General features: G+C 39.5%; 1 protein-coding gene across 7 annotated transcripts in view; it reads right to left on the bottom strand.

The window, feature by feature from the left end:
* FAM81A (family with sequence similarity 81 member A) overlaps positions 1-15,159 on the bottom strand; it is a 123,873-nt gene that overhangs the window by 45,078 nt on the left and 63,636 nt on the right. For 5 of the 7 annotated variants that reach the window (XM_079914573.1, XM_079914575.1, XM_079914574.1 and 2 more), the window contains exons 2-3: positions 8,001-8,097; positions 6,232-6,505 (exon numbers count right to left, since the gene is read on the bottom strand). In XM_079914573.1, the coding sequence (XP_079770699.1) occupies positions 6,232-6,505; positions 8,001-8,020 (294 nt within the window). In that variant the 5' untranslated portion in view covers positions 8,021-8,097. The remainder of the gene's footprint in view (positions 1-6,231; positions 6,506-8,000; positions 8,098-15,159) is intronic. The other 2 variants (XM_079914569.1, XM_079914570.1) reach the window with 1 other exon arrangement.

Consider the following 15,159-nt stretch of genomic DNA (forward strand, 5'->3'; position numbering starts at 1 on the left):
GAGGGGGCAGGGGAGAACTCAGTGAGAACTAAAGCTTTAATTACCTAGTTTCATGAAGAAATTCTTCCTGAGGGAGTAGAAATACTCAGAAAGCAAAGAATGACTGAAAAGCACTGCCTGTCACATTTGAGAGTTGGTTACCTAAGATCGGGGTTCTAGAGGAGCTTCCAAGAGGCAAAGCAGAAAAGTGAAAGGAGCTTATCTCTGGAGTTTAACAGTCTGGGTTTTGTCTCAGCACTGCCACTTACTGGCCTTGAGATCTCAGAGAAGTCTCTTCACTTCCCTGGGCCTAGGATGCGTCATCTGAAAAGGATGCAGTTTGCACAAGTGACCTCAGAGTCTCTTCTAGTTCTGTTTGCTACCGTAAGATCTGCAATGGGCTTCAGTCTGAAATAGGCATTTATTCACTTAACAAGCATTCATGGCATTTTGCTCTAAACATTGTGCTGGACAATGTGAAGATGAGTAAGACAAAGCTCCTTTCTTTTTTTTTAAACATCTTTATTAGAGTATAATTGCTTTACAATGGTGTGTTAGTTTCTGCTGTATAACAAAGTGTATCAGCTTATATGTATACCTATATCCCCATATCCCCTCCCTCTTGCGTCTCCCTCCCACCCTCCCTATCCCACCCTTTTCTTTTTTGAAGGGCTCCCATTCTATCAGGGGATACAGACTTGCAAAGAAACAATGTCAGTCCTATTCAGTAAATACTACGGTAACAGCATCAAGTGCTGGGTGCCCAGGATACATTAAGGGAAAAAGAACTGGGGCCAGGGAGGGAACTGGTAGCGAGGGCTTCCTAGAATGAAGGAACTTTCAACAGCTCTGAGGGCTCAGCTGAGGTTGTAAATTATATATTTTAAATGGTTCTGATGGTTGGATTAGTACAAAGGGAAAGTTATTCCCCAGATCCCACAGCTGCAGCTAAAGCACTATCCCCTCTTACGGGGACAGAAAAAATTCAGTCCAGAGCTTTCTAAGGGTAGAGTTACACTCTCTGCTTTGACCTGAGGACAGTAATGTGGAATAGATTGTCTCCAGTCTCTGGTCTGTCCGCCACCCACATAAACAAAGAGAACCCAGCAGAGTACTCATAGAGAAATGGGGAGGTCACACTACCTTCTAACATGAGACATAGGGGTGTTTGCATTTTTTTGTGACCCATTTCTTGCCACTGGTGGAGGGAACAGGAATCTGAGAATCATTATTTATCCCCAATCACTTTGATTTTATCTATCGCCCTCTCTAGATTTGAGTGCAGCAGGGCTATCAGCCCCCTAATATATCTCTCTTTTCAAAACTGAAATGTTTAAGTTGGGTTTTTTTAATTTTGTGAAGGTGTCAACTTGGGGTTGCCAAGTTATTCAGCCTCTGGGATAAAATTGCTTTAGCACTCAAATATAAAACTGGAAAGATCATTCTAAATATAGACACCACCTTCCAAAAACAAGTAAATTATCTACAGCAATCTCTTCAGCGTTCTATGCCCCCTGGATACCATTAGAGTTCTTTGGCTGCCGGCAATTGAACCTGACTCTGGCTAACTTAGTTGGAAAATCTGGAATTTATTGGAAGGATATAGGGGAGAAGTGCACACAATCAACAGGGTAGCTGGGGATCCAGACTGAGAAAAAGACACGAAAGGTATTTCTGGGACTTCCCTGGCGGTCCAGTGGTTAAGACTTTGCCTTCCAATGCAGCGGGTATGGGTTTGATCCCTGGTTGGGGAGCTAAGATCCCACATGCCTCATGGCCAAAAAAACCAAAACATAAAATATTGTAACAAATTCAATAAAGACTTTGAAATTGGTCCACATCAAAAAAAAAAAAAAAAAAGAGAAAAGAAAAGGTATTTCCTAGGGTCCAGGCAGCAGGAACCACTGCCCAGCATCCTACAGGTACAGCTGCAGGGATGGCACTCCTGTCATTGGAACACTCTGCACAGATTTCAAGCTCCGAAGGGAAATAAAATTGCTATGACCCAAAGAAATTGGAATGGATGCCATCAGTCTCCAAAACAACAAAGATCCATGACATCCCCTTATAACAAACATATGGTCCTTTTCTTTAAACATCAAAAGAAGGATAGACCAGAAATTTTAGAACCCTGAAGACAAATGTACTTCAATTAGAGTACAACTCTGAGTAAATCTCTGTCCTTAGTAAAGTGTATGCGGTAATCTGAAAGGACAGTGAAAACTGTTAATCATGTGGTACACCAGGACCTCACTTAGGTATAAGGTGAGTGAGAATCATCAAAAAAGGAAATCAACTATGCAAACAGCAGCCATAAAGGAGCCAGAATAGCTATATTAATATCAGACAAAATAGACTTTAAGACAAGAAATATTACTAGAGATAAAGAGAGACATCTTATAATGACAGAAGAATCACTACCTCAGGAAAATATACACATTATAAATGTATACACACGTAACAACAAAGCCCCAAAATACATGAAGTGTAACTGACAGAACTGAAAGGAGCAATAGACAATTCAACAATAAAAACTGGATATTTCAATAACTGAAAAAGAGTCTCAATAAATTTAAAGAGATTAAAAATATACAAAGTATGTGCTCTGCCCACGTGAAATTAAATTAGAGATTCACAACAGAAATAAGTTTGGGGAAACCCCAAACATCTGGAAATTAAATAACACACTTCTAAGTAACACATGCACCAAAAAAGGAAACCACAAGGGAAACTTTAATATTTTGAACTGAATGAAAACAAAAACACAACATACCAAAACTCATGGAAGCAGCCAAAGCAGTGCTTAGAGGACACATTATGGCTTTAAACACCACTATCAGAAAAGAAGAAAGATCTCAAACCAATTCCCTAAGTTTCCACGTTAAGAAACTAGAAAAAGAAAAACAAACTAAAGCAAGCAGAGAAAAAGGAAACAATATAGAATTGAAAGCAATGAAATATAAAACAAAAAAGCAAATAGGAAAAGATAATAAAACCAAGAATTGATTCTTTGAAACAATCAAAGACTCAAAATTAAGATAGAAATTCTCCCCAAATTGATTTCATTCAAAGCAGTCTCTGTCAAAATCTCAGCAGGCTTTTATAGAAACTGACGAGCTAATCCTAAAATCTATATGAAAATGCAAAGGACCTAGAATAGCTGAAACAATTTTGAAAAAAAGAGCAAAGTTGGAGGACTTACACTACATGATTTCAATATGATTTGAAATCATGATTTCTCTAAAGCTAGAAATTAAGGCAATGTGGTATTACCATAGGAAAGCCATAAAGATCAAAGGAATTTAGAAATTAACCCTTAAATTTTATGATCCATTCTTTTTTAACAAAGGGACAAATGGGAAAATGATAAATTTTTTTCATATGATATTCAAGGAAAATCTAACTTAGATCTTTAATCTCACTTCATACATGAAAATTAACTCAAAATGGATCATAAACCTAAAGGTAAAAACTAAAATTAACTTTTGAAGTAAACAGAGCAGAAAAGCCTTGTGACCTTGGGTTAAGCAAACAGTTCTTAAGACACAACACCAAAAATATAAACCATAAAAGAACCTGATAAGCTGGACTTCATTAAAATTTGTAAAGTTTGTGCTTCAAAAGACACCATTGGAAGAATGAAAATACAAGCCAAAGAATGGGAGAAAATATTTTGCAAATCACATATCTGATAAGGGACCTGTATTTAGACTATATAAAGAAAATTTACAACTCAATAACAAGACAAATAACCTAATTTAAAAATGGATTCTGGGACTTCCCTGGTGGCACAGTGGGTAAGAATCCACCTGCTAATGCAGGGAACACGGGTTCGAGTCCTGGTCTGGGAAGATCCGAACATGCCGCGGAGCAACTAAGCTCGTGCGCCACAACTACTGAGCCTGTGCTCTAGAGCCCGTGAGCCACAACTACTGAGCCCATGTGCCACAACTACTGAAGCCCGTGAACCTAGAGCCCATGCTCCGCAACAAGAGAAGCCACTACAATGAGAAGCCCGCGCACCGCAACGAAGAGTAGCCCCCGCTCACCGCAACTAGAGAAAACCCGCGTGCAGCAATGAAGACCCAACGCAGCCAAAACTAAATAAATAAATTTATAAAAAATAAATTACTAAATTAAAAAAAATGGATTCTGACACATGCTACAACATGGATAAATCTTGAAAACATTATGCTAAGTGAAATGACCCAGACACAAAAGGGCAAATATTGTGTGATTGCACTTATGTGATAAACCTAGAATAGGGAAATTCATAGAGACAGAAAGTAGAACAGAGGTCACCTGGGGCTTGAGGTGAGAGTGGAATGGGGAATTGTTGTTTAGTGGGAACAGAGTTTCTGTTTGGGACAATCGAAAAGTTTTGAAAACCGATAGTGGTGATGGTTGCATACAGCACTGTGAATGTAATTAATGTCAATGAACTGCACACTTTAAAATGGTTAAAGTGATAAATATCTCACACACAATAAAAAAATAATTTTTAACAATGGGCAGAAGACTCGAGTAGACACTTCACCAAAGAAGACACACAAATGACTGATAAGGACATGAAAAAGTGCTCAACATCATTAGTCATTAGGGAAATGCAAATTAATAGTGCAATGAAATACCACTACACATCCACTACAATGACTATAATCAAAAAGACAGATAACAGCAAGTGTTGATGAGGATGTGGAGAAACTGGAACCCTCACACATTGCTGGTAGGATGGTAAAATGGTATAGCCACTTTGGAAAATTGTTTGGCTATGTTTTAAAAAGTTAAACACAAGCTTACTGCAAGACTCAGCAAGTCCACGCCTAGCAATTTACCCAAGAGAAATGAAAATATATCTCCACACAAAGACATGTACACATGTTCACAGCAGCTTTATTCACAATAGCTAAAAACTGGAAACAACCCAAATGTCCATCAACTAATAAATGGATAAAAGGAATGCTGCATATCCACACAACAGGATACTACTGGGACATAGATATAAATGAAATATTGATACATGCCAGAACATGGCTGAACCTCAAAAATATCATGCTAAGTGCAAGAAGCCGGATGCAAAAGACTTCAGATTGTAAGATTCCATTTATAAAAAATGTTCAGAAAAGACAAATTACTTATAGAGACAGAAGGCAGATTAGTGGTTGCCTGGGTCTGGGGTGGAAGGAGGGATTATCGGCAAACAGGCTTATATAAATTTGCAGAGTGATTGAAAGGTTTTACAACTGAACTGTGTTGATGGTTGCACAAATTGTACACTTACAATGGGTGGATTTTTGTGGCTTTTAAGTTATACCTCAATAAAGCTATTAAAATAAATAAATACAAATCTGACATTGGAAATAATTCCAAATCTGACATTGGAAATAATTCATTTCAGGAAGCATAACTAAAATACAATATCCAGGGAATTCTCTGGTGGTCCAGTGGTTAGGACTCCACGCTTTCACTGCTGAGGGAGCGGGTTCAATCCCTGGATGGGGAACTAACATCCCACAAGCTGCGTGGCACAGCCAAAAAAAAAAAAAAAAAAACTCCATGATGTGAAATAAAGATTTTCCTTAATCTAGTCATATATCTTTTATTCATACATTTTCAAACTACACATGTAGGATACTGACATTATTCAGTGATGTTAGCCCAGGCCCTAAATGATCTTAAGCTTTCTGAATTAAATTCTGTGGTCCCTGCGACTGCTCAATAAAAAGCAGTATATTTACAAACTCTACAAATAGACAATATTGGCTTTTTATTGGGTTCACTTTAGGGAAAAATAAAGCAATAAAAGGGAGTCCGAGAAGCGATTCACATCCCTAGATTGTCTGAGTAATAAACTGTATTATTTATAATCATTATGACCTAGAAACATTTACTCTGAAGCAGCAAAGGCTGACCTAGTAATTGATTTAATAGCTGTCTTCAGCTACACGAAGGGTATTACAGGGAAACTATTTGACTGGTTCTCTCTCTTTCCCTTGAGAGCCGAACAAAACAAAAGTGATTTAGTAATCAGCAAGGTACATTGAGATTAAACACAAATAACACTGACAGTAACCGCTATCCAATACTGGAATACATTTAATATATTTGTTCAAGCTGTTTCCTTGGCAATCCTTAAGACTAGACAAGACAGACAGCTTTGGTCTGAACACAGTACTGCTTGGGAGGAAGGCATCAGACATGGAACAGGTCTGTGGAAAGGAACGCAGCCCACCTGACTTCCACACGCCTTACCTCGATATCCCGATTCAGTTGCTTCACTATGGCAGTTATGTTTCTGATGTGCTCCTCCAAGAAAAGCCTGGCCAAGCGGTCGCCTCCCCCTTTGTTTTGCATTTTCTGCAAGCTGTTGACGATGTCGTCTTTGATCCGGAAGGCATGCTCCACGAGGGCGGCCGTGGTTTTCTCGTGGCAGAGGATCCTGTCTTCCAGTTGCTCCACTAGGCTTACGGATGAGTAGGGTGCCATGGTCAGGGACTGGCTGTGTCGGGGCATCGTTCTAACTCGCCTACGGAAGGGAGCCCCACATTATTAGGGTTGTCAATTGGGAAACAGTCATTTTTCAAGCCAGATTCAAGACTTCCCAGAAAAGGAGAGGCAAATTATCTATCCCTACGAGCTAAAGGGGATTTGAGGCAGGGTTTCTACTCGCAAAGAGTTTTCTTGGTGAGCCAGGCAGCAACTTTAAACAATGGTCCCCAGAGAGTTAAGTGCGCTGGTAGCGGGCTCCATGACCTCCCAAAGCAAGAGGCTGGAAGATCAAAGCTTATTAACAAAATTGCTGGACCTGCCCTTCTCCTCCCTCCCTCTAAAGCAGTGGCTACAAACTCAAATGCTTACAAGGGTCAGGCAGGGGACATAAATGAGGGAAGCATACCACAGAGAATACACTAGGGAGTGGTGGGGACTTTGCAGAACTGACAGGGCGTTCCTCAACTAAAGGGAGCCACGATTCTGCTCCACCCATGAGTGACCATCTGGGAATGCAGATCCATTTTTCCAGGTCATGTGATATTTCAACAAGAGGCAGGAAATGTAGGCTTGTATGTGAAGTCACCTGATTTCTTAAAATGTTAACAATTCATTAAAAAAGTATTTAAGATGATCCAGGCCAAACAATGTACTTCTATGAGCCAATTCTGGCCTATGGACACGCCACTTCTGATTTAAAAGGGTTAGCAGGGACTTCCCTGGTGGCACAGTGGTTAAGATTCCACCTGCCAATGCAGGGGACACAGGTGTGAGCCATGGTCCAGGAAGATCCCACCTGCCACGGAGCAACTAAGCCTGTGTCACACAACTACTGAGCCTGCGCTCTAGAGCCCACGAGCCACAACTACTGAGCCTGCGTGCCAGAGCTACTGAAGCTCGCGCGCCTGGAGCCTGTGCTCCACAACAAGAGAAGCCACCACAATGAGAAGCCCACGCGCTGCAACGAAGAGTAGCCCCCGCTCGCCGCAACTGGAGAAAGCCCATGAGCAGAACGAAGACCCAACACAGCCATAAATAAATAAATAAATAAATTTATTTTAAAAAATAAAAATAAATAAAAGGGTTAGCAGGGGGACTTCCCTAGTGGCGCAGTGGTTAAGACTCTGCGCTCCCAATGCAGGGGGCCCAAGTTCAATCCCTGGTCAGGGAACTCAATCCCACATGCATGCTGCAACTGAGCTCGTGTGCCTCAACTAACGAGCCCACCGGCCGCAACTGAGACCCAGTGCAACCAAACAAATAAATTTTTTTTTAATGAATACATAAAAGGGTGAGCAGGGGTATCAGCCCCCAAACCTCCAGAGGTACGTTTCACTGTTGACCAGAAGTGCAACTGTACTGAAGGGCTACTGTGAAATCGCCACCTGTCAGGGTCACTGAATAGCCCACAGTATCCTACTCTTGCCCTCGAAAAAAGTCATTGTTGGATAATGTAACAGCCACAAGGCTTCTTTTATAATGATCACACCCACTAACAGCCCTCATGGAATTGGTGGAAAGAAAAAGTATACCTTAGATGCATATTTTCCATATATTATACCTTTCCTCGGTGACAAGAGAAGGAAATACAGTACTCCGTTGGGCCATTTTCTTTTTAATAGTTCACATCTGTTGAAAAAATAAGCATTAAATTATTTAACGGTTTATAGCTACAACTTAAATGACCTCTAAAGCTTATTATTGATTTACTAAGGGGATCAAAAATTATGCTGCCATGCTGATCAATTATATTATTAAATACCTTATATCTTATATACAATAGAAACAGAAGATGTCTCTAAATAAGGAGAAAAGAGTCAAACATCAAAATGCTTCTGCTAGATAGATCAACAAGGACTGTCAAACGGAGTTTCCTTAAGTTTTCTCACCCCGTATCTGCATCTCAAGCTTGAGAAACCACTTTTAAAGAAACAACATAGTTTCTTCAATAGGCTTAGTCAGTCCTGTACTTCTCCACAGGAATGTACAGGAAACTACGTTAGGAAATTTGATCTCAGCGAATTTAGCAAATTCCGTAGCAAATGAAGAGCATTATTTAAACATTAATCTTAACAAAACAATGCATGATCAACGGGATCTGATTTGGGGGAACTTAGCTATCCACTAAGAGAATGAGACTGATACTCTTCATTAAAACCTTCAAAGTGAAAGCAATTATACTCCAATAAAGACATTAAAAAAAATAAATAAATAAAACCTTGAAACTGTATTATAAGATATAATCATTCATATTACATCAGGCATATATAAGGAAGAGTTGATCATCACAATGCATTAGAAATCTGAACAAAATCGGATGGTTTTAAAAATTTCTCATTACTGGAGATTGGTTCAAGATGGCGGAGTAGAAGGACGTGCGCTCACTCCCTCTTGCAAGAGCACCAGAATCACAACTAACTGCTGAACAGTCATCGACAGGAAGACACTGGAACTCACCAAAAAAGATATCCCACATCCAAAGACAAAGGAGAAGCCGCAGTGAGACAGTAGGAGAGGCGCAATCACAGTAAAATCAAATCCCATAACCGCTGGGTGGGTGACTCACAAACTGGAGAACATTTATACCACAGAAGTCCACCAACTGGAGTGAAGGTTCTGAGCCCCACGACAGGCTTCTCAAACTGGGAGTCCAGCAACAGGAGGAGGAATTACCAGAAAATCAGACTTTGAAGGCGACTGGGATTTGATTGCAGGGCTTTGACAGGACAGGGGGAAACAGACTCCACTCTTGAAGGTCACACACAAAGTAGTGTGCGCAACAGGACCCAGGGGGAAGGAGCAGTGACCCCACAGGAGACTGAACCAGACCTACCTGCTAGTGTTGGAGGGTCTCCTGCAGAGGCGGGGGGCGGCTGTGGCTCACCGCGGGGACAAGGACACTGGCAGCAGAAGTTCTGGGAAGTACTCCTTGGCGTGAGCCCTCCTGGAGTCCGCCATTAGCCCCACCAAAGAGCCTGCAGGCTCCAGTGCTGGGTCGCCTCAGGCCAAACAACCAACAGGGAGGGAACTCAGCCCCACCCATCAGCAGACAAGTGGATTAAAGTTTTACTGAGCTCTGCCCATCAGAGCAACACCCAGCTCTACCCACCACCAGTCCCTCCCATCAGGAAGCTTGCACAGGCCTCTTAGATAGCCTCATCCACCAGAGGGCAGACAGCAGAAGCAAGAAGAACTACAGTCCTGCAGCCTGTGGAAAGAAAACCACATTCACAGAACAATAGACAAAATGAAAAGGCAGAGGACTATGTACCAGATGAAGGAGCAAGATAAAACCCCAGAAAAACAGCTAAATGAAGTGGAGATAGGAGACTTTCCAGAAAAAGAATTCAGAATAATGACAGTGAAGATGATCCAGGACCTCGGAAAAAGAATGGAGGCAAAGATCAAGAAGATGCAAGAAATATTTAACAAACACCAAGAAAAATTAAAGAAAAAACAAACAGAGATGAACAATACAATAACTGAAATGAAAAACACAGTAGAAGGAATCAACAGCAGAATAACTGAGGCAGAATAACAGATAAGTGACCTGGAAGACAGAATGACAGAATTCACTGCCGCAGAACAGAATAAGAAAAAAGAATGAAAAGAAATGCAGACACCAACATTCACATTATAGGGGTGCCAGAAGGAGAAGAGAGAGAGAAAGGACACGAGAAAATATCTGAAGAGATTATAGTTGAAAACTTGCCTAACATGGGAAAGGAAACAGCCACCCAAGTCCAGGAAGCACAGAGTCCCAGGCAGGATAAACCCAAGGAGAAACATGCCAAGACACATAGTAATCAAATTGACAAAAACTAAAGACAAAGAAAAATTATTAAAAGCAACAAAGGAAAAATGACAAATAACATACAAGGGAACTCCAATAAGGTTAACAGCTGATTTCTCAGCAGAAACTCTATAAGCCAGAAGGGAGTGGCACGATATACTTAAAGTGATAAAAGGGAAGAACCTACAACCAAGATTACTCTACCCGGCAAGGATCTCATTCAGATTCGACGGAGAAATCAAAAGCTTTACAGACAAGCAAAAGCTAAGAGAATTCAGCACCACCAAACCAGCTCTACAACAAATGCTAAAGGAACTTCTCTAAGTGGGAAACACAAGAGAAGAAAAGAACCTATAAAAACAAACCCAAAACAATTAAGAAAATGGTCATAGGAACATACATATCGATAACTACCTTAAACGTGAATGGATTAAAGGCTCCAACCAAAAGACACAGGCTTGCTCAATCAATACAAAAACAAGACCCATATATATGCTGTCTACAAGCGACCCACTTCAGACCTAGGGACACATACAGACTGAAAGTGAGGGGACAGAAAAAGATATTCCATGCAAATGGAAATCAAAAGAGAGCTGGAGTAGCAATACTCATACCAGATAAAATAGACTTTAAAATAAAGCATGTTACAAGAAACAAGGAAGGACACTACATAATGATCAAGGGATCAATCCAAGAAGAAAATATAACAATTATAAATATATATGCACCCAACACAGGAGCACCTCAACACATAAGGCAAATGCTAACAGCTATAAAAGAAGAAATTGACAGCAACACAATAACAGTGGGGGACATTAACACCACACTGGCACCAATGGACAGATCATCCAAACAGAAAATTAATAAGGAAACACAAGCTTTAAATGACACAACAGACCAGATACATTTAATTGACATTTATAGGACATTCCACCCAAAAACAGCAGATTACACTTTCTTCTCAAGTGCACACAGAACATTCTCCAGAACAGATCACATCTTGGGTCACAAATCAAGCCTTGGTAAATTTAAGAAAACTGAAATCATATCAATGACTTCCTTGATTTGATTGAAATCATATCAATCATATCTTTTCCAACCACAATGCAATGAGATTAGAAATAAATTACAGGGAAAAAATGTAAAAAACACAAACACATGGAGGCTAAACAATACGTTACTAAATAACCAAGAGATCACTGAAGAAATCAAAGAGGAAATCAAAAAATACCTAGAGGCAAATGACAATGAAAACACAACGATCTAAAACTGATGGGATTCAGCGAAAGCAGTTCTAAGAGGGGAGTTTGTAGCAATACAATCCTATCTCAAGAAACAAGAAAAATCTCAAATAAAAAATCTAACCTTACACCTAAAGAAACCAGAGAAAGAAGAACAAACAAAACCCAAAGTTAGCAGAAGAAAAGAAATCGTAAAGATCAGAGCAGAAATAAATGAAATAGAAACAAAGAAAACAATAGCAAATATCAATAAGACTAAAAGCTGGTTCTTTGAGAAGATAAACAAAATTGATAAACCTTTAGTCAGACTCATCAAGAAAAAGAGGGAGAGGACTCAAATCAATAAAATTAGAAATGAAAAAGGAGAAGTTACAACAGACACCGCAGAAATACAAAGCATCAAAAGAGACTACTACAAGCAATTCTATGCCAATAAAATGGACAACCTGGAAGAAATGGACAAATTCGTAGAAAGGTATAACCTTCCAAGACTGAACCAGGAAGAAACAGAAAATATAAACAGACCAATCACAAACAATGAAATTGAAATTGTGATTAAAAATCGTCCAACAGGGCTTCCCTCGTGGTGCAGTGGTTGACAGTCCGCCTGCTGATGCAGGGGACATGGGTTCGTGCCCCGGTCCGGGAAGATCCCACATGCCACGGAGCGGCTAGGCCCATGAGCCATGGCCGCTGAGCCTGCGCATCTGGAGCCTATACTCCGCAACTATAGAGGCCACAACAGTGACAGGCCCGCATACTACAAAAAAAAAAAACCAAAAACACACACACAAAAAAATCTTCCAACAAACAGAAGTCCAGGACCAGATAGCTTCAAAGGTGAATTGTATCAAACATTTAGAGAAGCGCTAACACCCATCCTTCTCAAACTCTTCCCAAAAACTGCACAGGAAGGAACACTCCCAAACTCGTTCTACAGGGCCACCATCACCCTGATATCAAAACCAGACAAAGGTACTACAAAAAAAGAAAATTACAGACCAATATCACTGATGAATATAGATGCAAAAATCCTCAACAAAATACTAGCAAACAGAATCCAACAACACATTAAAAGGATCATACACCATGATCAAGTGGGATTTATCCCAGGGATGCAAGGATCCTTCAATATATGCAAATCAATCGATGTGATACACCATTTAACAAACTGAAGGAAAAAACCATATGGTCATCTCAATAGATGCAGAAAAAACTTTTGACAAAATTCAACACCCATTTATGATAAAAACTCTCCAGAAAGTGGGCATAGAGGGAACCTACCTCAACATAACAAAGGCCACAGATGATAAACCCACAGGAAACATCATTCTCAATGGTGAAAAACTGAAACTATTTCCTCTAAGATCAGGAACAAGACAAGGATGTCCACTCTCACCACTCTTACTCAACATAGTTTTGGAAGTCCTAGCCACAGCAATCAGAGAAGAAAAAGAAATAAAAAGAATACAAATTGGAAAAGAAGAAGTAAAACTGTCACTGTTTGCAGACGACATGATACTATACATAGAGAATCCTAAAGATGCCACCAGAAAACTGCTAGAGTTAATCAATGAATTTGGTAAAGTTGTGGGACACAAAATTAATGCACAGAAATCTCTTGCATCCCTATACACTAACGATGAAAGATCAGAAAGAGAAATTAAGGAAACAATCCCATTCACCACTGCAACAAAAAGAATAAAATACCTAGGAATAAACATAATTAAGGAGGTAAAAGAGCTGTACTCAGAAAACCATAAGACACTGATGAAAGAAATCAAAGATGACACAAAACAGATGGAGAGAAATACCATGTTCTTGGATTGCAAGAATCAATATTGTGAAAATGACTATACTACCCAAAGCAATCTACAGATTCAATGCAATCCCTATCAAATTACCAATGGCATATTTTACAGAACTAGAACAAAAAATCATAAAATTTGTATGGAGACACAAAAGACCCCAAATAGCCAAAGCAATCTTGAGAGAAAACAACAGAGCTGGAGGAACCAGACTCCCCGACTTCAGACTATACTACAAAGCTACAGTAATCAAGACAATATGGTACTGGCACAAAAACAGAAATACAGATCAATGGAACAGTATAGAAAGCCCAGAGACAAACCCACGCACCTATGGTGAACTAATCTATGACAAAGAAGGCAAGGATATACAATAGAGAAAAGACAGTCTCTTCAATAAGTGGTGCTGGGAAAACTGGACAGCTACATGTAGAAGAATGAAATTAGAACACTCCCTAACACCATATACAAAAATAAACTCAAAATGGGTTAGAAATCTAAATGTAAGATGGGACACTATAAAACTCTCAGAGGAAAACATAGGAAGGACAATCTTTGACATAAATCACAGCAAGATCTTTTTTGACATACCTGCTAGAGTAATGGAAATAAAAACAAAAATAAACAAATGGGACCTAATGAAACTTAAAAGCTTTTGCACAGCAATGGAAACCATAAACAAAACGAAAAGACAACCCTCAAAATGGGAGAAAATATTTGCAAACAAATCAACGGACAAAGGATTAATCTCCAAAATATATAAATAACTCATGCAGCTCAATATTAAAAAAACAAACAACCCAATCCAAAAATGGGCAGAAGACCTAAGTAGACAATCCTCCAAAGAAGACATACAGATGGCCAAGAGGTACATGAAAAGACGCTGAACATCACTAATTATTAGAGAAGTGCAAATCAAAACTACAATGAGGTATCACCTCACACCGGTTAGAATGGGCATCATCAGAAAATTTACAGACAACAAACAAATGCTGGAGAGGGTGTGGAGAAAAGGGAACCCTCTTGCACTGTTGGTGGGAATGTAAATTGATACAGCCATTATGGAGAGCAGTATGGAGGTTCCTTAAAAAACTAAAAATAGAATTACCATATGACCCAGCAATCCCACTCCTGGGCATATACCCAGAAAAAACCATAATTCAAAAAGACACATGCACCCCAATGTTCACTGCAGCACTATTTACAATAGCCAGGTCATGGAAGCAACCTAAATGCCCATCAACAGACGAATGGATAAAGAAGATATGGTACATATATACAATGAAATATTATTCAGCCATAAAAAGGAATGAAATTGGGTCATTTGTAGAGACGTGGATGGACCCAGAGACTGTCACACAGAGTGAAGTAAGTCAGAAAGAGAAAAACAAATACCGTATATTTAACACATCTATGTGGAATCTAGAAAAATGGTACAGATGAACCAGTTTGTAAGGCAGAAATAGAGACACAGATGTAGAGAACAAATGTATGGACACCAAGGGGGGAAAGCGGGGGCGATGGGGGGGTAGGATGAACTGGGAGATTCAGATTGACATGTATACACTGATGTGTATAAAATGGATAACTAATAAGAACCTGCTGTATAAAAATAAATAAAATAAAATTCAAAAAAATTTCATTACTTAGGTTTCTCAATACTGTTGTTAATTGCCTTAAAACAATGCCTAGTAACTGTGATCTGATTCAGTAATTAGTTCTCATTTAGATGTTGGATTCAAAAAGCATTTCTGATTGAAACCATTGTTTTGGCATCATCTATCCAGTATGTTATTTTTAGAGTTTCAAAATGTGAACATTTACTTTTCTAGACAAAGAAGTTTGAATT

Source organism: Stenella coeruleoalba (assembly GCF_951394435.1).
Source record: "Stenella coeruleoalba genome assembly, chromosome: 2".
Taxonomy (NCBI): domain Eukaryota; kingdom Metazoa; phylum Chordata; class Mammalia; order Artiodactyla; family Delphinidae; genus Stenella; species Stenella coeruleoalba.